Source organism: Hordeum vulgare, chromosome 5H, assembly GCF_904849725.1.
Source record: "Hordeum vulgare subsp. vulgare chromosome 5H, MorexV3_pseudomolecules_assembly, whole genome shotgun sequence".
In the NCBI taxonomy this organism is placed as follows: Eukaryota; Viridiplantae; Streptophyta; class Magnoliopsida; order Poales; family Poaceae; genus Hordeum; species Hordeum vulgare.
In genome coordinates this window covers 5,006,777-5,031,194 of record NC_058522.1, presented here as the reverse complement: position 1 = coordinate 5,031,194, position 24,418 = coordinate 5,006,777, and the positions used below count along the sequence as shown (strand labels likewise).

The window sequence follows — 24,418 nt, the reverse complement described above, 5'->3', positions numbered from 1 at the left end:
CAGTTCGCCCTTCTCCATACTATATTTTTATGAGCTCATATGTTATGTGCTATGCTTGGAGCGTCCCGCTCTTTACTTTTTAGTTTGTTTTAGTTTTTCTTGTTGTTCATAACAAGTTGGAACCTAGACTTCTTTGTTTGGGAGAGAAACACGCTCCACTCCACCCTAAAACACAACATAGGTTTTCATGCTTATCTTTTTGTGCATTCTTTATCTTTTTATAGCTGTTGTCATGCTTAGCTCTTAGTTTTCATGCTTTATCTTTTTAAGAGCTTTTATTTAGGTTTCTTTTGGAACTCCCTTGAGTTATCATGCTTATCTTGTTTAGAGAGTTGGCTTTGTTGCACTGAGTTGTGTGTCTTGCATGAGTAGGTAATTGAGGTTGCTATTTAAGTATAGTAGTAACTTGCATTACTTTTGAGCTATTGATTTGAGTAATGTTTGGACTATTGGTGTCAAGAGCTTGAGCCTATTAGTTATAGGTGTCGTATTTTGGGAAATCCGTGTGTATTTTCAAAAACTAAAAAATTAGTCGAGAACTCTAGCTACTAGATGGATCGCTAACCTCTCGAGGGGTTGGGATATATAGAGTACCCTCACGTTATCATGGGTCGAGGATGCGCAAGGATAACCAAACCCCCAAACACTCCTCCTTGGGGTACTTGTCTCTTTGTGAATCTCCTGACTAGATAGAGAGTTATCGATAATAAGTGCATGAGTTCTTCGGACTAATGCGAGCATTCGATTGTTGGCACTTCCACCATCCATATTTTGCTAGCCTCTTCAGTATCGTGCATTGCCCTTTCTCATCTTGAGAGTTGGTGCAAACTTCACCGGTGCATCCAAACCCTTGGCATGATACGCTCTGTCATCATAAGCCTCATTATATCCTTCCTCAAAACAGCCACCATACCTACCTATTAAGGCATTTCCATAGCCTTTCCGAGATACATTGCCATGCAACATCCACCATCTCATGACTTGATCTTCATGTCATACATGCTTTTGCTTGATCGAGGAGCCACATGCTAGTTGGGCCTTGCCCTTATAATTGCTACATGATGCGCTAGTTTCATTGCATATCCTGCTACACTGGGAGAGGCATACATTTGCATACATCATGATAGTTTTCAATTGTCTTTATGTTGAGTACTTCTTATAAAAGTGTGAAGATCTTCTTTTTATTCTTGTAAAACATAGAGTGTTGCCCTTAAGTGAGGAAAAGATCCCAAAGAGGACAAATTAAAAGATCCCAAAAGAGGACACATGAAAAGATTCCAAAGAGGACAAATGAGAGATAAATAGAAAGAGCCAAAGTTTTAAAAAAAAGAAGGGGGCAACACTACTGTTCCTTTTGAAAGATCCACACTCGTACTCCATTTTTATATTTGTACTCCATAAAGATTATCATTCATGCATAACTATGTGGGGACCCTTACACTATAGAACTTGGCTTGTATATTCCAATGATGAGCCTCCTCAAATGAGATCTAGGTCTTCATGAGCAAGCAAGTTGGATGCACCCTCACTAGTTCCATTGGAGAGCTTACCTTAGCTCATATGTGCATCTGTTGCATGGCAATCCCTACTCCTCACATCATATCTATCATTTGGCTTTCTCTCGCCTATGATTGTCCTCATTGATGTGAGCCTTTCACACCTTTTTTGTCTTCATTCCCCATCATTATTCTCTTTGCCATCCTAAGTGCCAACATATCTTATCTTGCTTGCGCTCATCCATTGCATGAGTGCTCAAAGTCGAAAGGGAGAGGATCATTTTGACTTGTGCCTGACTAGTGGTCTGGAGATGAGTCAAAATAAGATTCGAAGGAGACCAGGTGTGAAGTTTTAGTAGATTGAGTTCTCAATTAAACTATATAATATTTTTATGCTCTAAACCCATGTCCCACTTCTTGCACGCAAACACCTTTGGAGACATTCGAGTCCCGGACAGCGAGAGCTCTTGCACCTTTATGTTCTTACTTTGCTATTTTCATACTAAATATAGACTCTTGCTTGTTATTGTCTAGACTTGAATTGCATATCTTACTTGCTTTACTTTGAAGTTCTTATATGTGTGTTAGCATGTCACCATAGAAATTATTTGTGTTATCATTTACCTACTCGAGGACGAGCAGGAATTAAGCTTGGGGATGTTGATACGTCCCAAACGTATCTATAATTTCTGTTTGTTCCATGCTCTTTTGGGTGACATTGTTATATGTTTTGCTACACTTTCATACCTTTTTACACATATTTGGACTAACCTACTAACTTAGTGCACCCACTGTCAGTTTCGGTTTGCTGATGTCTTTTAATTGCAGGGACTTTGCCCCAATTTACAGAGCCCTAAAAATCCCGAGAAAAATATATAAAAATCATCGTAACGGAAGCTTCACGAAGCACCAAGGTGGGCCAGAGGGGAGCCAAGCCTCACCTAGGCGGCCACCTGGCGTGGCCTCCCTCCTGGCCGTGCCACCAGGCCGCCTGGGCGGCTAGTCCACCCCCTGGCGCCCTCCTTTGGCCTATATTTACCCCTCAGACGGGAAACCCTAAAGATATATCCAGAATTGCGAATTCCTCCACTGTTCCACCGCCGTAGCGCTTCCGAGATCGGGAGCGCCAGAAGACCTCTTTCCGGCACCTTGCTGGAGGGAGGATTGACCTAGGGAGCTTCTCCACCACCATGGACGCTTCTCGAACGTGCCGTGAGTAGTCCTCTTTGACCATGAGTCCATGACCAGCAGCTATGTGATGTCTTCTCTCCAATCTTGTGCTTCGATGCTTAGCCCTTGTGAGCTGCCCTACATGATCAAGACATCTATGTAATTTACCTGTTGTTGCTATGCTGAGTTTGCTAGGATCCGATGGACTATGAGATTATGTTGAGATTGTGATGAGTTATATATTTGGTTCTCCTTTTATATTATGTTCTTGAGTAATTCATGCATGTTCTCCGTTGCTTTTTATTGCTTTGGCCGAGTAGTAGATTGTAACTCGAACAGGGAGCGTTATGCATGATTGTGGGTTCATGCCCCTTGATGTCTAGCATGAGTGACAGAAACATGAGACTAGGGGATGTGTTGTTGCCACCAGGGAGAAAACAACGGTGCTTGTGACCACGGTTGCAAGGATTGTTTACCTTATGCAAAGTTCGTTAATGCAGTTTTCCGTTGCTTTGAGTTTACACTTTGGGTGGGGCTCGCAACTTAATACCAACAAGATGTTCTGGATAGATATCTCAAGGTGGATGATTAGTGAGTAGATGCTGATGGATAACGGTCTACTTGTCTTGGCGTACTGCCCATTACTTTTGAGCCTCTAACTTTCTTGTAGCATGATTAGCATTGCGGTGCGTTTATAATTCTGTCAATTGCTCAGCTGTAATTTGTTTACCCAGCATAGTTGTTTATCGTCTTTTGGGAGAGAGACATCACTAGTGAACATCATGGGACTCTAGTCCATATTACCACCATTGTTTACACCTCCACCATTTACTGTTTTATTTACTTTTCCGTTGCAATCACCATCGCTATTCCCGCTTGTGTTTTGATCCTTTGCAAACTACAAGGCCGAAGAGATTGACAACCTCTCTGAACTCGTTGGGAGCAAAGTTATTTGTTGTGTGTGCAGGTCCACGTCTTCTGCTAGCGCGAGAGCAGCGGACACCTACTTGTTGATCCTCGGAGTCCTCCTGGTTCGATAAACCTTACAGTCCCCGTGTAAGAGAAATCTGTTGCTGACTATATCTCAACCTTCCACTTGGGGTAACCAACGAGGGGTGAGAAGTATATCCATCAACTCGTCATCATCTCCTCAACACTCAATCATGTTCTCTCAGATTTGGCACGGGTAGGAGAGATTGATCTTGTGGAAATCAACTTGGGGAGGCTAGAAATCAAGGTTCAAATGGTTGGAATGGAATCTCTTGATCTCAACACATGCGTAGGTGTCTCTCTCTATCAGAAAAATGGATCTAGCAAGTGTAAGTGTGTTCTGAGTGCTTCCTTTATGAATGAGAGGTAGGTGGAGGGGTATATATAGGCATATCCCAAAATCCAACCGTTACAACATTATTGGCCAACTCGGTGACACCGAAATGTTAATCTCGATGGTACCGAGTGCACTAAATGTGGCAACTTTGAATTCTTGGTGAGTCCGATATATGAGCCTCGGTGGTACCGATATGATGACCCAGACTGGATTTCCAAACTCGTCGAGACCGACTTCAAACTCGAAAATTTTGAAACTTGAAATTAGCTTAACCGAAAGTTGGTCACCCAATCTCGGTGGCACCGATAGGAATGTTGGTTGTACCAAGATGGTGGTTTTGGCATAGGATCTGTCTAAGTGTAAAATCGTATAGCTAAGTGGGAATTGTTGGTGGCACCGATTTTGCATATTTGTCTCGGGACAGATATGTTTTGTGGGAAAGTGGCTATGTATTTTTGGTGGCTATCTCTAAGCACTTGAGCAACCATTCATTATAATACCTCATCCCTTTTTAATAATACTAACTTTTCTATGGACTCAAATGTGATTTCTCACAAAGTGTAAAATGAAGAGTCTTCTTGCTTGAAGCTTTAGCCAATCCTATTTCTTCCTTCATCAAAGGGGTATCTCCACACAATCCTATAGCAAAGCATCTTTGAACTTTTCTGAAATGTACTTGAATAAACTCATTAGTCCAAATGATGCATATGTTGTGATTAATTACCAAAACCACCTTAGGGAACAATTGTGCTTTCACTCGCCAACTGCCGTGTCCGCCCTTGGTCACGATAGTTCCAACAGAGCAAATTCATTGCGCATGGCGGGGCTGCTCCACTACAGCCTCCGCCTGATCCGCTGATATAGAGGGAATAAAGGTTAGTTCTTTCTTCCGCTTCTTATAAGATTTACTGTTCCCTTGTACATACATCTGACCAAAATTTGTACCTGGTTCACTTGTCTTCAGACCATTTCCACCTAAGACAATGGCCTTACTATTGTTGTCTAGCTCCACCTTCAGTTCTGTGTTTGTGGCAGAACATTTGGGCCTATATACCTTTATTTGCTTCCTTTTTTGCCCAACAACACGACTATATGTAGCTCCTGAAGAAGAAAGTTCCTTACACAACATGCCTTGATCCACCTTATCCTTTAATTTCTGATTATGAACCGTCAGCTTCATGGGAGACGTGACCACATATTCCTCTTGCAGTTTTATCAGCTTTTGGTTCGACAATCTTAGCTTTATCATGGAGATGGGATTCCCCTTTTTGTCATCACAGTGTGAACACCCCGCCACTTGATTGTGAACTTTGCAATGATTTGAAACCTGCAAAACTCCTTTTCTTATCGTCCTTGACACACAACCTACCAGCATTACAAGGTAGCTAACCCTATGCATCCCTCTTACGCGACGTTGAGCATTCCATAGAAGAGTGCCCCAACAGGCCACATGAGAAGCAGTAACGTGGGAGACTCTCATATACTACCTCACGAGAAGCAATAACGTGGGAGACTCTCATATACTACCTCATAAGTGTCATACTCTTGGTGCTTTTTTAAAATAAGCCGTAACCCACCTTAACAAAGGTTTGGAGATATCCACGGTCACTCTGACTCGCAAACAGCCCCCCCAAAGCTCTACCCCGGCCAGCCACATCAACAGTCTTCGCCGTTCCTAACTTTGCTCCAAGTTTTTGTCCCCCCAAATCTGTTCATCAGTTCAAACCGTGGGTTTTTTATGCGAGCCCAGACAGTTAATTTGTCGAGGCAAACATCCGATAGCCGCCGCCCAGCATCCAAATTGTTAACGAGCACCGCATGCTTGCCAACGGTCCATGGAGATCCCGCTTCGACCCGATCTTTATTCCGCCTTACTCGCGAACTCAGCAATAAACATACCGTCTCCAATAGCTCCCGCTTCCCCAAGCTTAAGATCTGACCAAAAGTGTCGCTTTTGACATTTATTCCAAGCTCCCGCTTCGACCCGATCTTTATTCCGCCTTCGTTGCAAACTCAACGATAAACATATACCGTCTCCAATAGCTCCAGGATTCATGCCTTTATGATTTCCCCAAGCTTAAGAGTGGTTGGGGATAGTACCTTCCTTTTCTATGAGCATTACACCAAATCTCACCGCAGTCATTTTGTGATGGTAGATGAGAGTGAAAGAGGAAAGTAGTACCTGACACGTATCGCGTCAGATAAACAAGTGGCATGCGGACAGGCCCGAGGTGGGCGGTTCGAGCCCCCGATGCAGCAACTAGTAATTCCCCCAACAGAAGAAAAAAAGAAAAAGTAATTGCAGCCGTCCTATTCCCCTCAACCGAGCCTCCGTCCCGAGCGAACCACCAGAGCCCATCCCGAGCGCCGCAGCTAGCTAGGGTTCCTGGCCGGCGCGCCCAACCCCCCCCGCGGCCCCGCCGCCGGTACAGGATCCCGGCGGCGCCTCCCTCCGTCCATACCACCACCAGCGCCTCCCTCCCCGGAGCCACGCCGCCGCTCCCGCCCGGAGCCACGCCGCCGACCAGTCCACAGGCAGGCAGCCACCCCTCCCCCTCCCTCCCTCCCTCGCTCCTCCTGCATCCTCAGTTCGTTCAATTCCGTCTCCTGTTTTTCCGCCTCGCTGTAGATTTGGTATAAATTGCGAGAATACAACGACGGTTATTTCCCGACCGAGTGCTCGCCGCGTGGTTTCCCCAGCGCGCGTTCAGGTTCATCCACACGCGGACGGGTTTTGCCCGGTAGTTGTTTGCGATAATGCTTGCAGGGGCAAATGCGTACAAATCCTAGTCTGATTTCCTTCTTCCTTCTTCAGACGAGCAAATGTTTCCGGTTTAAACATGTTAGCAGCCGAACAGGCGATGGCCAACGATATATGATCAGGCGATGGCCGAAGTTATGAGCGCATTGGTACTACTGATGGTGTTGTTGGCCTGATAGATGTCCCGAATCTTGTTCATGATTGGGAATGTGGTGGTACTGTCGCGCTGCGTTGTTTTCGATTTCAACGGCTGGGCCTAACATGTTGCCGTTTAAAGTGACTGTTTCTCCTTTTTTTTCGTTTTGGCTGATTGATTGATCTTCAGGTTCCACCTTCCGTGTTATGCCATGGTAGATGTACAACTAACTAATGATTTGATTTGCTGCTCCATATTCATTTTACACTCGCTAAAAGTCTAATCCCATCCCTTTGGAACTTGCAGTTGGAACAGGGCATCAACGTTGTCAATTGGAGGGCTTGGAGCTGCTTCGGCATCCACAGTAGAACAAACAAGAAGGTAATCTGCTGTTCCTAGCTTCTATACATTTTTTTAATTTGAAAAATAGTAAAGCGCATCTCCGTATTGCCGCTTTTCCAAAGCGAATTTACGTATCCGTATCAGCCCGATGCTGATACACGTATCTGTATCGGTGCATTTTAGCGTGTCTGTTTGCTTAAAGAAAAGGATGATAATTCAAGTATAATGTGATAGCTGATTAGAACATTCTACCGTGTCCAAGGTCCACACTATAATTTTCTAGTGTTGGTAATATTTTGTACATCACTGATATGCGTTTGTGTGCTTGCTTCACACTGACTTTAGGTAACTCTGAGCCATACTTGCATGTAAAAGTTGAAATTCTCGTGCTGACAATAGCTGGTCTATTGATAAAGCTATCAAAAATTAGACCCCCGCCCCTCCTCTTGACAAACATAGCTTGCATGTAGCACCACTCAAAAAAAAAAACATAGCTTGCATGTAGCACCACTCGATTCTTTAAACAGTATCATCTTTTCAACAGAAACACCACCCAAGACATGCAAATGGTAAAGTTGTATATTACAACTGAAGTTTTACGCTGTATACTTCTAAACTGAAACGTATAGTGCAACTATTTGGATATACTACTTTCAACCTTGGTCAAAATGGTTATATGTTGGCACACATCATTTTGCATGCATCTAGGGTTGTGAAGAGCTATTCCTCAGACGGGACTTTAGTGCAGTGTGGTAACTTGTTCCACGAACTGGTCGTTCCCCAGTTCTGTTAACTGTAGTTCACCCATATCACCTCACTAGAAAATCTCTGAATTACTTTTACTGTCTTTATATGTGTGCTTTTACTCCGCAATATGTATTTTCCTCCATTACTATTTACGTAGTACAATATTCTGCACCTTTCATGTCCATTGGACATTGTACTTATTTACTTGTGTTTTACGTTTTTGGCTGTTTGTTTCTTAAGCTCGTCCAAAACTCAATTCCTCTTCACCAATATTATTTTTTAATTATGTTTTATTGCTTCCAGCTCCAGGTTATGTTTGCAGACATAGATTTCAGAAAGCACCAACCTTCTGGTAATGCAACCTCTACTAGCATGGTGCCCCTGGATGTTCCAAGTCAGGCACCTGAGAAGATTAATTCTCTGAATCAAGTGATTTCAGCAGATGTACCATGCGAGGCTCCCGTTGATATTGATATGAGAGAACTTTACTTTCTCATTGCACACTTCTTATCACATGGTCCATTCAAGCGGACTGTTGGAGAACTTTGCAGTGAACTCCAGGAGCATCAGCTGCTTCCTAGAAGATATCATGCTTGGTATTCGCGTGGTGGTTTTCATAGTGGTGAAGAAAATGATGACGGTGTATCATTCCCTTTGAGTTACCTCAAGTTAGTTGAGAGGTAGAAAATATATCACTATTTTTTTGGTCAGCTTGCATCTATTATTATTAATTATTCTCCTTGCTACTAAACATTTTTGAAAGGGATGGACTTGGTAGATCCTGCAAATAATGAAGAACTGGAGATGCTTCCGTGTTGTTTGATTTTTTTAGGAAAGAACTGGAAAATAGTCGATTACATATCCAGTAATAATGGTGATATGTCCATTTGTTTTCTCTTGTGGAGCCCATGTTTCCTCCAGCTTTTTTCTAACTTATTAACAATGACTCTCAGTCAGTATTTTTGTATGACTAATCCAGAACTGATGAAACACATGATTCTGAATTCCAATTATTATTTGGTAAAGGCCAGCCATATAATAATTAGCATAAAACAGATTAAAAATGATCCCATACCTTTGCAGAACGATTAACTTCTTGTCTGCCTTTTTCTTCTTCTTAATGATCACATGCAATTGAGGTTTTTGAGTACTAAGTTATGTGCTGCTTATTTTGTAGATATCCTCACATTGGTAAAGACCACCTGGTAAAGCTTTTAAAGCAACTGATGGTTAGTTCCTGCCACCCAGAGAGCTTGATTGGAGCTGTATCTCCAAATGCTGCTGATGTTCCAACCCTTCTTGGCTCCAACTCATTTTCCCTTCTTGCATGTATGTACATTACATTTGTTGTATCCCCCCCCCCCCCCCCCCCCCCCATTTTTTTTTCCTGAGCTATCTATACTTGTTGCAACTGAGTGAGTTTCAAAGTTTGGATAAGTTGTTTTATGTTCAGTAAAATTATGTGCTGTTACTTCTGAACTGATGCAAGTTTGGATCCTTCAGCTGATAGGGGCCGGCAAGATAAGGAAACTCGCAGGCTACCTACGTATCTCCGTTGGCCGCATATACAGGCTGATCAAGTTCATGGCTTAAGTTTGAGAGAGATTGGTGGTTTCACTAAGAATCATCGAGCTCCATCTGTCCGCGCATCATGCTATGCCATTGCAAAGCCATCTACCCTTGTTGAAAAGATGCAAATTATAAAGAAATTGAGGGGACATCAAAACGCTGTGTATTGTGGTCAGTTGAATTTCCTCGTTTATTTGTTTGCTGAATTTAATTATGTTCGAATAAATTATTTTAATACTAGCAAAACTTCTTCTGGGCACACCACTTTGGACAACATTTACTGAAACACAACCATGATTTGGCTCAGGGACACTTAATACACTCTGGCCATTACAGCAGTAGTTTTTCGAATAGTCAATTTGTCCTCATAAACTTACTGAGCCTACCTGTGTTAGTGCCATCTCGCATGCCACACAAACACATTGTACATGAATCCTCTAGTTGTATCTGTGGTAGAGGGCACTCAAAAGTAGGCTAAGGCTGTGTTTGGTTGAGCTGTAGATTCTAAAAAAGATGCCGTGGAAAAGCTGCTGTGAAAAAGCTGGAATCTGAAAAGTTGGGGTACCCCCAGCTTTGAAATTTACACTAGGAAGAAGCTACAGAGTCTCAAAAGCTGCTTTGAACACTTACCCCTTTGGTTAGTTTTTAGCTTTTCGAAGCAGAAATTGATAAAAAAAAGCTGAACCAAACACAGCCTAAGTTTGATGCCAACTGCCAAGACCAAAAATGATTATTTACCCCTCTCCACAATACCACAATTTTGTAGCGTCTGTGAGCCAAATCATTACTATATGGTGTATTCAGCAACTGCCATCCAAGTAAATTGTACATGGCCTATTTCTCCCTTGAATATTTGGAGTTCTGTCCATATGCCAGTCAATGCTCTTAATGATATCTATACCAGTACATGATTTGTCCTAACTGAATGCCCAAGCCTATTTAATACTCCCTCCATCCTGAATTACTTGTCGCTCAGTGCTAGATACATCCATCTGAGCGACAAGTAGTTTGGGACAGAGGGAGTATTATGGGAAGTTCTTACAGTGAATTTATGTTTGAGGGTTTACTCAATAAAATGTCCACTTTCTGTTTCTAAAGACCGTATTGTTTCCCATACTATATCACCAACAGAGGCAGCAGCTGCTTCCTTGTCCTAGTAGTTTTGGTCAAATATGTTGAAGTGCATATGTGGATTGCCTAGCCATTTCCATCAGTTCGGACTTTTTTGGTTGCGTTGGCTAGTGCATGAAGCTTGACATGGTATCAGAGCCCAAGGTCTTGAGTCCAAGTCATGTCTTTCGCAGTTTATCCAAAAATTGTTGCTGCCCCCCTCCGTGTCCACGTATAGGCCTCTTGAGCCATACATCCGAGTCTATTCACGTGTTGACTTCATGGGTCACACTTGAGAGGGTTCTTTGAAGTGTATATGTGGATTGCCTTAGCCATTTCCATCAGTTTGGACTTTTGGTTGCGTTGGCTAGTGCATGAAGCTTACCAAAATAATTGTAGTTGTCAATCTGTACATTTCCCTTTTATATGCTGTAATGTTTCTCATACCATTCCTGTTTCTGCAGCTACTTTTGATCGCACAGGGCGTTTTGTTATTACCGGTTCTGATGATCGCCTTGTTAAAATTTGGGCAATGGAAACTGCATTTTGTCTGGCTAGCTGCCGAGGTCATGAAGTAAGTTTGCTTATTGCAATGCAACGTTTTAAATATTCACAACCTTTCACTAAATTACACCGTTTCCAAATTAAGGGTGATATTACTGACCTCGCGGTGAGTTCCAATAATGCTGTGGTAGCATCTTCGTCCAATGATTTCATTATTAGAGTGGTAAGATAAGATTGCTAATTTCTGTACTTCCTGAAAAGTCATGACATCGTTTTTTCTTCCATTTATGTTTAATGAACGTGGTCTGCAGTGGCGTATACCTGATGGCATGCCGATCTCAGTGTTGAAGGGGCATACAGGGGTTGTAACTGCTATTGCATTTAGCCCAAGGACAGGTGCTGCTTTCCAGCTATTGTCGTGAGTGTTCCTTTTTTCTTCTCATTATCCTGATAGTATAGTTATTTAGTCTTTACAGCTATCCATTCATGATTGCACATAGTAGCTGGATGGCAGCTGCTGTACAGATGGAAAAAGGAACCTAGTAGTATACGTCCTGTCTAATCTGCATTAATTTTACTGAAGCAAATGCTTGTTTGCACGGAGTTTAAAGCTAGGTTTGTCAAAATTAGAGAAAATGAATCAATCCTGGAAAACATATTTGATGCATTTGTTCATTTTCATTCTACCTACATTCTTACTCAGAGCAACTATAGTTACTAAACTTGTAAGTTAGATCACTGCTTCCACCATATGAATAAAAGAAATGACATGCTGGTGTTCTATCATGTGTTATGTTGCACATGGTAGACATTGCATTGTGCTGTACTTTTCATATCCCGTTTAATTGCACATACATATTATCAGATGTATGGAAAAGTTTTTCGTCTATTTATGTTCTTTTGATAACACCTCACCAATGGTTCACTGTCTGTATTTATACATTTGTTATACGGTTCTTCTGTCCTGTTTAAGTTCTTTGCTCTCCGTAACTTGGCACATATATTGAGGAACAGATCATCAGATGACGGGACATGCAGGATTTGGGATGCCCGATATTCTCAACAACCTCCACGAACATATACACCAAAACCTCCAGATGCTGTCCCTGGTTAGTTCATTAAAACACGTCTTTTCATGTGTAATGCCTACATTTTATTTGTTCCAACGACACGGTATTGATGTCAGGGAAGAGTGGTGATGCATCTTCAAGTGCCGTTCAAGTTCAACCAATAAATCACCAAATCTTGTGTTGTGCATTTAATGCTAATGGAACTGTGTTTGTTACTGGCAGCTCAGACACTTTTGCAAGGGTGTGTTTTCTTCTATCTATTGCACCTGTGAACTTATGATTTTACCACCAAAAGGTGAGTTGCTCTTTTACATCGCCAGTGTTGATTTCAGGTGTGGAATGCTTGCAAGGGTTCTGAGGAACATGACCAGCCGAATCATGAGATGGATGTATTATCGGGCCATGAGAATGATGTAAACTATGTGCAGTTTAGTGGGTGTGTGGTATCTAGATCCTTTTCGTCTGAAGGCAGTCACACCACCAAGGAAGAAAATAATCATAAACTAAGAAATTCATGGTCAGTATTTTTTGTAGTCTTGGAATAGTCATTCACTTGTTTTTATGTAATCCGTCAGTTTATTCACCTCCTGTCTTACATGCTCTTAGGGGTTTCTGTAGTTTCATTCAGTTGTTTTAATCGCATGTCCTACTGGTGGTTATTGTTGGCTTCAGCAGTTCTAAATCATCTGAGTTTGTCCCCTTTTGCCAGGTTCACGCATAATATTGTTACCTGCTCCCGTGATGGCAGTGCAATTATATGGGTTCCACGATCTCGGAGATCACATGTAAGCAAATGGGACCTAAAACTCTACAGTTTTGCACTTTTGCTCCTGACAAACATTGGTCCAGTGCATTGTGTGTATGTCTATTTGCATCACTGCCCATTCCGGCTGCAACTACAGTTATATAAGTATTACCTCCTAAATAGCGCCCATATATTTTCTGATACATCATATATTTCCCCATTGTGTCACATATCAAATATCAAATAACTAGACACTTTATAGTGAGAGCTGGTATAAAAGCAACTTGCTGCAGTGGCCAGCATAATCATGTGCCTTATAGTTAATGCGGGTTGTCTGTCTGGTCGGTTGGAGTAGCATGCGTTCTGGTAGAAATGTAGCTGGTAGTTGGTGTTATAGTGTTTTCTTATAGCTCCATTCCATTCGATATAATGTTATGCATAACTTGTTCCCTGCACCAAACCAGGGAAAGATTGGACGCTGGACACGTGCTTACCATCTCAAGGTTCCTCCACCTCCAATGGCTCCTCAACTAGTTCGTGGTGGTCCACGTCAAAGACATCAGCCAACTCCTCGTGGCGTGAATATGATTGTCTGGAGTTTGGATAACCGATTTGTGCTTGCTGCTATCATGGGTATCCTTATTCTACTTTGTATATTTTCATTATGATCATGCTGATATTTAGTTATTTACCCTCTATTCCACAGTGTGCATGTATTGCCATTTGTGGCTCCTAGTATTCTAGTGTGTGGAAACTCAGTTTTGTAATTACGTAGTTAGTTTATATTTCATCATTATCATTTATACCCCCCCTCCACCCCCGTGCCTCCTTAAAGTATGTTTTATGTTCTGCAGATTGCAGAATTTGTGTTTGGAATGCTTCTGATGGGAGCTTAGTACATTCACTGATTGGCCACAAGGAATCCGTAAGCATGCACCATTCAGTTTATGCATTAAAGTTACTTTTGTTTAATGACCTGCATACCATGTTTACTACTCCCTCCGTTCCTAAATATAAGTCTTTTTAGAGGTTTCACTAGGGGACTACATACGAATGTATATAGACATATTTTAGAATGTAGATTCACTCGTTTTGCTCCGTACGTAGCCCCCCAGTAAAATCTCTAAAAAGACTTATATTTAGGAACGGAGGGAGTACTATTTCATGCATAGTACTTCTTGTCAGTCAGGTGCATATGTGCTATGTGTTAAACTGTTAACTTTGTCGTTTGCAATTTTTAACTGGCATACTATTCATCATCACTAATGAAAACATAATTAGATGACCCGTTGTGTTTTCTTAGTAAGTACTGCCTCCATTCCTAAATATAAGTCTTTTTAGAGATTTCACTAGAGGACTACATACAGAGCAAAATGAGTGAATCTACACTCTAAAGTATGTCTATATACACCCGTATGTAGTCCCCTAGTAAAACCTCTAAAAAGACTTATATCTAGGAACAGAGGGAGTATATGCTGGCAAAGAGCATGGATTAAGATGATAAAATATAAATGGAACTGAAAAACTTGGAGATGGTGCTTTTGGAGGTGTTAAACTTATTTTTTTGTGAAGAATATGAAACTGCGAATTGCATTGTAAATTATTGCCACTTGCGTTTGAAGCATTAATTCCTTTTTCTTAGTTCTTTTGGTTTTTAGTTTTTTATGTGCTAGAGTTTTCATTTAACAGTTGTAACAGTATCGTCCTTAACCCCAACATTGTTTTGTTTTATATCTGATCAAGTGCATTTTCACATCCATTTCATTGTCCAATTGTGACACCAACTTGTGAAATGTTTGTGCTTTGGCTGCCAAAAATATTCCTGCAAATTCACCTATGTACTTGTCTGTTATTGTTTAACATTGATAACATCCTACTTGCGGTTTATAATTCTTTGTCCTATGTCATTGTCGAGCTTGGTTTTTAAAATGATCATTTTAGGTCTAGAAACGTATTTTCTTGGTGTAGCCTTGTCGAAGTTGCATGACTTCCATGTACATTTCTGTTCTTTGCATGGCTTAATGGGTCAAGAGCACCTGCAGCTTTTTTTGGTTGCAAGTTGCGACGTTGTGATTTCCATTCTCTTTCATAATCTATCTACACTTTCTTATTCAACTTCTTTTATTTAAACGGTTCATAAAGAAACACTCTTATGAATTTCATTATCGACAGACATTTGTTCTTGATGTGCATCCATTCAACCCCCGTATAGCAATGAGTGCTGGGTATGATGGAAAGACAATCATCTGGGATGTAAGTTCCAAACGAGATCTCTGTAATCTTAATCACTATTTCAATCCTCAAAATATGTTATTTCTTTATTCAGATATGGGAAGGAAAACCTGTACAGATCTATGAAACTGGTCAATTTAAGCTAGTTGATGGCAAGTTCTCTCCGTAAGTGTCACTGTCGAATTTCATCATATTCTCAGCAAATTGAACCTTTTGTTTTGTCCCATCTACAAATGTACATTCTTAACTAGTATTCATTAACCTGCGACCATTCAGCTAGTAATTCGTAAAACATAGAGAAGAATGAAGAAAAACACCAGAGAAAAATCAACTGAATCGAGTTATTTCTGTGTGGTGTTAGGATGTTAACATAGAAGGAAGCATCATTGACATGCCAAAGTAAAATTTGCACCGTTGATCAAATACCAAAGATTGCTGAATTTATTTGATGTGTTGTGTTGTCTTGATGTGTTGCTGGATGGACATTTAGGGATGGAACATCGCTTATCCTCACCGATGAGATTGGCCATATATTCATTATTGGTACAGGGCAGGGTGAGTCCCAGAAGGATGCAAAATATGATCAGGTACACAAACTGTTACCAATCAAGTCATTGGGGAGAATGCCTAGTGCAGACCAACATTTGTTGCAATCATGCAAACTGTCGTTATCTCAGTGATCATGTGAACAGTTTGATGCGGCATAAACAGATTCAATATTTTAATTCAGTTTAATCATGTATAACGTTCTAATCTGTTAGATCCTTAGGGGTTATTCACAGAATTATTCATCCCGTGGTGTTTAATCCCCTAAACTTAATCCACCAAAAGCTCATTCAGCTGTTCACACTGATAGTTTGCATGCCTGTACCCAGATATGTTTGCATTGGATAAACCCCTGTTCAGGGAAATATCCCACCTTTTACTCAATCATTGACGCTCGCCATTCATGTTTTGCAATAGTTCTTTCTTGGAGACTATCGTCCCCTTACTCAAGATACAAATGGAAACGTTATTGATCAGGTTTGTCCAAATCATCTGTTCTTTTCTTTGGGTTAGCTAATTTAGTTGTTTTGTTTATGTATGATATTTTGTTCAGTTTGTGAAACTAACTCACAACAGAGTTATCTATCATGTATACTGTTTCCAAGATCTGTTTCTGAAATGGAAATTTTCATTTTGTTATGTTCTGAAGATCTGATAGAATCATAGAAACATGAGTTTTTGTTGGGTGTCGCTCAAGAAAACTCCTAGACTTGTGTTTATCATAGAAACATGAGTTTTCGTTGGTTGTCAGATGATTTGGAGTCCTTGCTATGTGTTTGCCTCCTTGTGACCGCCAACTATACTTCTGAAGTGTTGCTATCCCGGTAGCTAAGCAATGTGGATTATAAAAAGGAGTGCACTGCTGATTGGCTGAAAATTTCACTTTGATGGCAATCTTAAAAGCATCCAACATTGAAGTTCTGTTATTGCCTATTACAGTATGTTCTTATAAGTAAAAAGTGCGCCGCACCATCATCTGATCACCTCACTTAATGTGTTTTCCAAGTAGCTGTAATATATTTAACATGTTCCATATATCAATGATCTTGTGGGGCTACGGCTAGCATCTCATCATGATTCATACAAATGGTTTGGTGTACTGTTTGTAACTGGTCTATTTTTAGTATTGGTGGTGCTTATCCTCCGGAACAACCAACAAGCAAACATCACAGTAGTAAGGAATGTTAAAGCATGATAAAACACATAACTCCAGATTCCAGAAGCTACTGTACACCCATTTGAGCTGTTATTGAAAAAAAAGGACATTGGGCCCTTTTCATACGTGCCCGTGTGAAACTATATTTTTCTCTGTTCACAAAGTGCATGATGAGCTACCAGGTTTTCTTTACGCTGTTTTTCTTAATGTACCAGGAGACACAGCTCCCACCTTATAGGAGAAATATTCAAGACCTTTTGTGTGACTCGGGTATCTAACTTCTCTACTTCCTATCCTCTGCATAGTATTAGTAATTTTACTGGGTTGCACATGCTTATATTTGTTAGTTGCTAATTGCAGGTATGATGCCATACCCAGAGCCTTTTCAGAGCATGTACCAGAAACGGCGGTTAGGTACCATGGGTATTGAGTGGCGGCCTCCCTCTGTAGATTTTGCTGTTGGCCCCACGTACAATGCAACCACTGGTGAATACCAGATCATCCCAGTCATTGATCCAGATAGGTGGGAGCCACTTCCAGAGATACCGGACTTCTTTGAGCTTGAACCTGAAATTGAAGTTATCTCTGATGATACTGATTCTGAGTACAACGGCATGGATGACAAGTCTAGTGAAGGAGAACAGGAGAATTTGAGTGGTGATTCCTCTGGTGCTTCATACTCAAGTGCCGAGATTGATGGGAATAACCTTAGCGATAGTGCTAATCTTCGCAGATCTAGAAGAAAGAAGAAAAAATCGAAGGTAAGAGGCAACAATCAAAGACCATTCCACCTTCCTTTATGTTGCAAATTCCAACCTTTTGACTTGTTTTCCTTTATTACACCTTCTGCAGGCTGGTCTCATGACTTCATCTGGTCGGCGAGTTAAGAAAAGGAATTTGGATGAGCATGACGCTGCTGCTGTGTCAAGGCCACACAGAGCTAGGAAGTCTAAGAGTAGTCGCTCTAGTAAAAGGAAAAGATCACCTAAATCTAGGGGATCGCGACCTCAAAGACGCGCTGCTCGCCATGCACTCAGTTTTTTAACAAAGATGAGAGCTTCAACAGATGAGGATGAAGAGGACTCAGAGAGTCTCTCAGATAGTGAATTGAACACGGAAAGCATTGAAGCTGAGCCGTCAGCATGGTATAGCCGGCCAAGACTTGGTACAGAGAGTAACCAATATGATTCAGAAGATGTTACACAACCTTCTCATTTCACTGAAACTCGGGGGAGTTCTGGAAATAACAGAAAACTGGTCCTGAGGATACCACGCCGTGATTTAAAAGTTGAATTTCCATCAGCTGTATCAGTCGTGGGGGGCAGACATGGATCAGTTGAGCCGGAACTAGCTTTTGAGCCTGGAAGTTCCTCTGTTTGCAAGGCTGAACCACCAGCAGATGGAGGTCAAAGCGTGACCTCTGGTCTACATGATGTTTCTTCTGTTCATGGTAACAGCACAATCAAGTGGGGTGAGGTTAAGCAGCGATCTTCAAAGCGTTGCAAGTTTGGTGACTCTTCCGCTGGAGACATGTGGCCCTCTTCAAATAATGCAGTTTCACAGGATGGTGACGAGTCTGGTATTCAGAAGACACCTCATGAATATGGTAACACCATGCAACAAACGGTTGAGCAGACTGTACAAAAGAGTGAACGTGCAATTTGTCTGGATAGCATCCATGAAAATCACGATACTGATGTTTATAGTGAAGATAATTTACCTGGTGAAAAAAGGACAACTAATAACAATAATGCTCATGTAGAGGAAGTGAACAACAAAGAAGGCAACCAACAGTCCCACAGTAATTCTCAGTCTACTATTAAACTAAAGTTAGTCAGGTCAAGAGGCATTCCAGATGCAAAAGGTTCACCGGGCAAATCAAAGACTACTGCAGTAGGGAGTGACGTGAACTCTGAGTGTGATAAAGTTCCCATGCAGCATGACGAGGATCCTACCACCAATCAACATATAAGCAGTGACTTCCCTAGTGTGTCTAGAGATTTCCAGGAATGCACAGATAAAAGCACTGGTTATCATGATTCAAGGAAGTTCTATTCTGAACCTGGAAAGACGATTGCTGTTTATCGAAGGTCAAATTTAAGTAAGCACAAGAAAAAATTGGATTCAGATTCTGGCAATGGAGATAGTACCTCCGTCTCCAATGATGATGGTGGGTATAGTCCTGTTGCACCTGGTACTGGTAATTTGCGAAGAAGCACAAGGAGGTCATGTGCATACACTGATGGTGGAGCAAGGAATGCTATCTCTCATTTGAAAAATTCTTCCCATGAAGCATCAACTAGTGGAAGACAAATTGGTGCAGATGGGCATGAGTGGGGATCACCATCAAAGACTGCTGGTTTAAGGTCTACTAGGAACAAACTTCCTGATACACATTCATTGGAAAAAAAGCCTCAAGTATCCTCAAATTGTTGGTTGATGTTGTTGGAGCATGAAGATATTTACCGTTACATTCCTCAACATGGCGATGAGGTTATGTACTTGCGACAGGTAATGTTATTTTCTGTTTTATTCTGTGATGGGGATGACCTCGGAGCTTCCCCACATGTTCTCAATCCTACCCACCCCAGCTGAAAGGCAACTGCTTGTGCTTGTTTTTTGTGTGTGTGTCTGTGTGTGTGTGTGGGGGGGGGGGGGGTGCATGTATTGTCAATTTAATACAAACAGATGGACCATTGCGACCCCTAAATAGTAACTATGAAGTATTCTTATCATACTATTTTGTGATTGTTTTTTTCCCCAGGGCCATGAAGAATATCTTACTGAAATGAAACTACCGGATAGTTGCCCATGGAATCGGATCAAAGGCCTTAAAGCTGTAGAGCTTTGCAAAATTCAGGGTCTTTGCTATACAACTTATAAAGGGTCTGGTGACAGCTGCTGTAAATTAACACTTCAATTCATTGACAGCACTTCAAGCGGATTTAACAGAGAGTTTGTAATCACATTGCCTGAGCTGGTTGGCTTCCCCGATTTTCTTGTGGAAAGAACACGGTTTGAAGCTGCTGTTGCGCAGAACTGGACTATCCGAGATAAGTGCAAAGTTTGGTGGGCTGATGGTGGTGCAGAGGGGGGAGGAAGTTGGTGGGAGGGACGTGTGTTGGCAATAAGACCTAAGTCACCTGATTTTCCTGAGAGTCCATGGGAAAAATATGCCATACAATACAAGACTGACGGTTCAGAACATTTACATAGCCCCTGGGAGCTCTATGACATTGATACCCCATTGGTTCCATGGAAACATCCACATATTGATTCCAGTGTCAGGAATAAATTGTTATCAGCAATGACCACTTTACAGAACAAGTCTCGCAGAAACCAGGTAAAGTTGAACTACTATTCATTTTTGCACTCTTTAATTACTCTTGTTGTTGTTGACTCTGCATGGTATTTCTTTATGGATTTTCAGGATTGCTATGGTGTCCTGAAGTTGGATACTGTTGCAGTAAAATCAGAGTTCATAAACAGGTAACTTGTGTACAAAACTACAAGTGCATTGAGTTCTGATGAATTTTGCACTTTTTTTTATTTAGCAACACAAGTGAGAATAATGACTAGTGTGAAATAATCATCATTAGGTATAAAACTGAAGGAGAACAGATTTATCATATACTACATATTATAACAACAACAGCAAAGCCTTTCGATCCCAAACAAGCTGGGGCAGGCTAGAGTTGAAACCCATAAGATATCGAAACCAAGTCATCGTTCTGGCACATGGATAGCTTAACTTTCATGCTCTCCTGTCCATGGCTAAATCTTTGGTGATATTCCAGTCCTTCAAGTCTCTCTTTACGGAGTCCTTCCATGTCAAGTTTGGTCTACCCCGACCTCTCTTGACATTATCAGCGCGCCTTAATCGTCCTTATGCACCGATACTTCTGGAGGGGTGCGCTGAACATGTCCAAACCATCTTAAATAATGTTGGACAAGCTTCTCTTCAATCGGCGCCACCCCAACACTATGACGTATATCATTACTCTGGACCCGGTCCTTTCTTGTGTGGCCGCGCATCATCTCAGCATGCGGCCATGCGCATCTCTGCTACACCTAGCTGTTGAACATGTCGCCTTTTAGTTGCCCAACATTCAGTGTCACCCAACACAGCAGGTCGAATCGCTGTTCTGTAGAACCTCTCTTTTGTCTTTTGCGGAACTCTCTTATCACAGAGAATGTAACAAGGTTGGCGCAACTTCATCCATTCAGTTTTGATTCGATGGGTCACATCTTCGTCAATATCATCATCCTTCTGCAGCATTGAGCCTAAATACCAAAGGTGTCCTTCTAAAGTACCGCCTGCTCATCAAGGCTTAACTTCCCTCTCCTCGTGCCCAGTAGCACTGAAACCACACCTCCTGTACTTAGTCTTAGTTCTACTAAGCCTAAAACCTTCCGATTCTAAAGTCTGTCTCCACAACTCCAGCTTTTTATTAACCCTGTCCAACTATCATCGACTAGCACCACATGATACGCAAAGAGAAGATAAGGGCTCATCCATCATGGGATATCTCCTTGTATATCCCTGGTGACTTCATCCATCACCAAAGCAAAAAGACAAGGGTTCAAAGCTAACCCTTGGTGCAGTCCTATTTTAATTGGAAAGTCATCGCCATCACTTGTTTGAACACTTGTCACAACATTATCGTACATGTCCTTGATGAAGAGGTACTTTGTTTGGACTTTGTGTTTCTCCTTTTTAGTGTTCGAACAAGTGTTTCTCTAGGGCCCACAACATGACATTCCACGGTACCTTATCATAGGCCCTCTCCAAGTCAATGAACACCATATGCAGGTCCTTCATAAGTTGTCGTACCAAGAAAAGAAAATGGCTCTTGTGGTCGTCCTCCTAGGCATAAAACCAAACTGATTTTTGGCCATGCTTGTCATCCTTCTTAAGCGGTGCTCAATGACTCTCCTATAGCTTCGTCGTATGACTCATCAGTTTAATAATTTCACGGTAGCTAGTACAACTTTGAACATCCCCCTTTTCTTTTTAAGGTTGGTACTAATATACTCCGCCTCCAGTCTTCAGGCATCTTGTTTGACCAAAAAATGAGGTTGAAAAGTTAAGTTTATGGAACACTAAGTGTAGTTTTTTTAATGATTATTTTAGATGTTGCTTTTTAGGAAATTTACGCGAACACTTTTACAAAACTACCTTCTATGGTTGGCATATCTCATAGCGTGCATAAAATTAGATTTTGCTAATTAACATTCTGTTATCAAAGTAAAATAAATGCCGTTTTGACATGAGAAGATGCTGCCTGTGCATGTACAAGGCCCCCATTTTCCATTTCAATTATGAGGCATAGTTGTTAGAATACCATAAATGTTTCTTTAGACAAAATTTAACCAATTCATACACTTCTTTTTTATGTCGTGTGTTGCATTAAATTGTTTTGTTATTTACTCCTTTCCGTCCATATGTGCTCATAGGATGAGTATCTCGAATATCAAAAGGCCCTGTACTAGTATAAATAAATGTTTTATTTCACAGTGAGCTTTGATAGTACCTGTCCTTGCAAAATACTTCCTCCGTACTATAATATATATATGACGTTTTAGCAGTTCAGTTGAACTGCTAAAACGTCATATATTATAGTACAGAGGGAGTACTACAGAAGTAGCTTTTATTGAGACTTGGTGCCTCCTTGCCTGAGCATTGTTGGTTTGGAAAATTATTTCCTATGGAGTATATATGGTGCTTTTATCGATGAATGATGAAATAACATCCATCTAAAGATAGATATTTTTGTGTGCAACAATTGTAGGTTTCCTGTCCAGTTTTCCATGGAGGTAATCAGGACAAGACTGGAAAATGGTTACTACAGAACCGTGGAGGCTCTCCAACATGATGCCATGGTAATGCTTGCCAATGCTGAGAGTTACTTTTCAAAGAGCGCCGACATGAGCAATAAGCTTCTCATGCTATCCGAGTGGGTCGATGATCACATCCTATCACTTTAGGGGAAGGTGGTATTCTTCCTTCTTCTTGAGGAGAATTAGCCAGCCTCAGCGAATGAGAAGGTTCTTCAGACCGAAAGCATAGTCTTGTTAGAGGAATGGGCCAAAGTAAAGTAGTTGGCTGGTTGGGAGGAGATGCAAATTGATCTTTACTAACAAGTGTCCCCATAGTTCTAAAAGAAAAGAAAAATTAGAAAGAGAAGAGATGCTGGCGTTGTGAAATCTGCTAGAAAAATGCTCTACCAGATTATTGGATTTGTACAGTCGTCAGTCAATAAAGAACAAGGCAAATAATCGATCCATTGGATAGAATATTCACAAGTTGTCTATTGCTTGTCTTGGGTGCCTCTTGTACTGTAATGCTTTTTCTTTACCAGTTTTCATCTTGGGCAGCCTCAGTGCGGAGATGTGTCGTTAGCTTAGCCACGTCCATCTATTGCGCAAGGGGCTCAATTGCTCGGGCTATGGGCGTGGACGTCGGAAGATATCATGTTTCAAAAACTTAATTTTTGCTGTGAAGGCTCACAAGACCTATGTATACAATCCCTAAAAAATTCAGATCGAAAATCAAAATATACATGAAGGAACAAAAAAATATATATCCACATATGAACAGTGTCATGTTTGCATTTGTCTTTTTTGTGACACTATTCATGCTGGATTTGTCTTTTTCATTTCTCAATGTGTATTTCGAATTTGAATATTATTTTTTCCAGGGATAGTAGATATTTGTGGTGTGAACATTCAGGATTTTTTGTAACATGTAAATTTGAATTTCGTGACATGGTATCACTGTATCAATAGGACATGCGAATTTGGAGATGTAAAATACGAGATGTAAAATTTACATCTCCAAAAAGTGCTTTTTACATCTTCAAAAAAAAGAGACAACTTCAACAGAAGATGTATATTGGAGATGTAAAACAACAACTCCAACAGAAGACATATATTGGAGATGTAAAACAACAACTCCAACAAAAGATGTAGATTGGCGGAGGGGTGGGGATCAAGCGGGAGGTGGAGAGAGGTCGAAGGAGAGTCAGAGCAGCAACAACAGAGGCGGGTTGAGGCCAGAGGAGGGTCGAGGCGGTGGCGGCGGAGATGGAGCGTGGCCGGACGCGAGTCAGGGCGACATGGGAGGCGGATGTGGGAAATGGCAGTAGGGATCCAGGTGGTAGTGGGGATTGAGGCGGCGGCGGGAGGTGGAGCGAGTCCAAAGGAGAGTTGGTGAGGCGGGGACGAAGGGGAGCGAGACCGAAGGAGAGTTGGGGCGGGAACGGAGGAGGTGGAGTGAGGCCGGAGGAGAGTTGAGGCGACAACACGGGATACGGAGTGAGGCGGCCGCAACAGGGAGTTGGGGAGGGGGTGGCAAAGCGAGGGAGGCGGTAGTGGGGATCGAGGCGACAACGGGAGGCGGAACGACGATGGGTGAGAGGAGTCATGATGACGGCATAGGTGCGGCGGCGGGGGCGATGAAGGTGCTGGAGGTGGCACATGACGATAGCAGAGGGGTCGGAGGTGG

The 24,418-nt window shown here is 41.6% G+C and overlaps 1 protein-coding gene across 1 annotated transcript; it reads left to right on the top strand.

Annotated features, from left to right (window-relative positions):
* The first annotated feature begins 6,192 nt into the window (after positions 1-6,192).
* Positions 6,193-23,225, top strand: LOC123395698 (bromodomain and WD repeat-containing protein 3). Its single transcript, XM_045090732.1, has 24 exons — positions 6,193-6,528; positions 7,197-7,271; positions 8,283-8,659; positions 9,157-9,308; positions 9,483-9,719; positions 11,123-11,232; positions 11,308-11,385; positions 11,474-11,580; positions 12,177-12,271; positions 12,349-12,473; positions 12,565-12,749; positions 12,942-13,017; positions 13,442-13,610; positions 13,832-13,902; positions 15,150-15,230; positions 15,304-15,374; positions 15,700-15,796; positions 16,173-16,232; positions 17,127-17,181; positions 17,272-17,672; positions 17,764-19,422; positions 19,676-20,254; positions 20,342-20,400; positions 22,704-23,225. Exons 1-24 carry the CDS (start codon positions 6,208-6,210, stop codon positions 22,897-22,899), a joined length of 5,436 nt encoding a protein of 1,811 aa, XP_044946667.1. The 5' UTR covers positions 6,193-6,207; the 3' UTR covers positions 22,900-23,225.
* The last annotated feature ends 1,193 nt before the right edge of the window (positions 23,226-24,418 follow it).

Excerpts from the sequence above, each read along its gene's own strand:
- LOC123395698 (XM_045090732.1), top strand. The coding sequence starts at position 6,208 with ATGCGGACAGGCCCGAGGTGGGCGGTTCGAGCCCCCGATGCAGCAACT. Across the intron at positions 16,233-17,126 it reads ATGGAAACGTTATTGATCAG|GAGACACAGCTCCCACCTTA; the intron begins GTTTGTCCAAAT and ends TTAATGTACCAG. Across the intron at positions 19,423-19,675 it reads AGGTTATGTACTTGCGACAG|GGCCATGAAGAATATCTTAC; the intron begins GTAATGTTATTT and ends TTTTTTCCCCAG.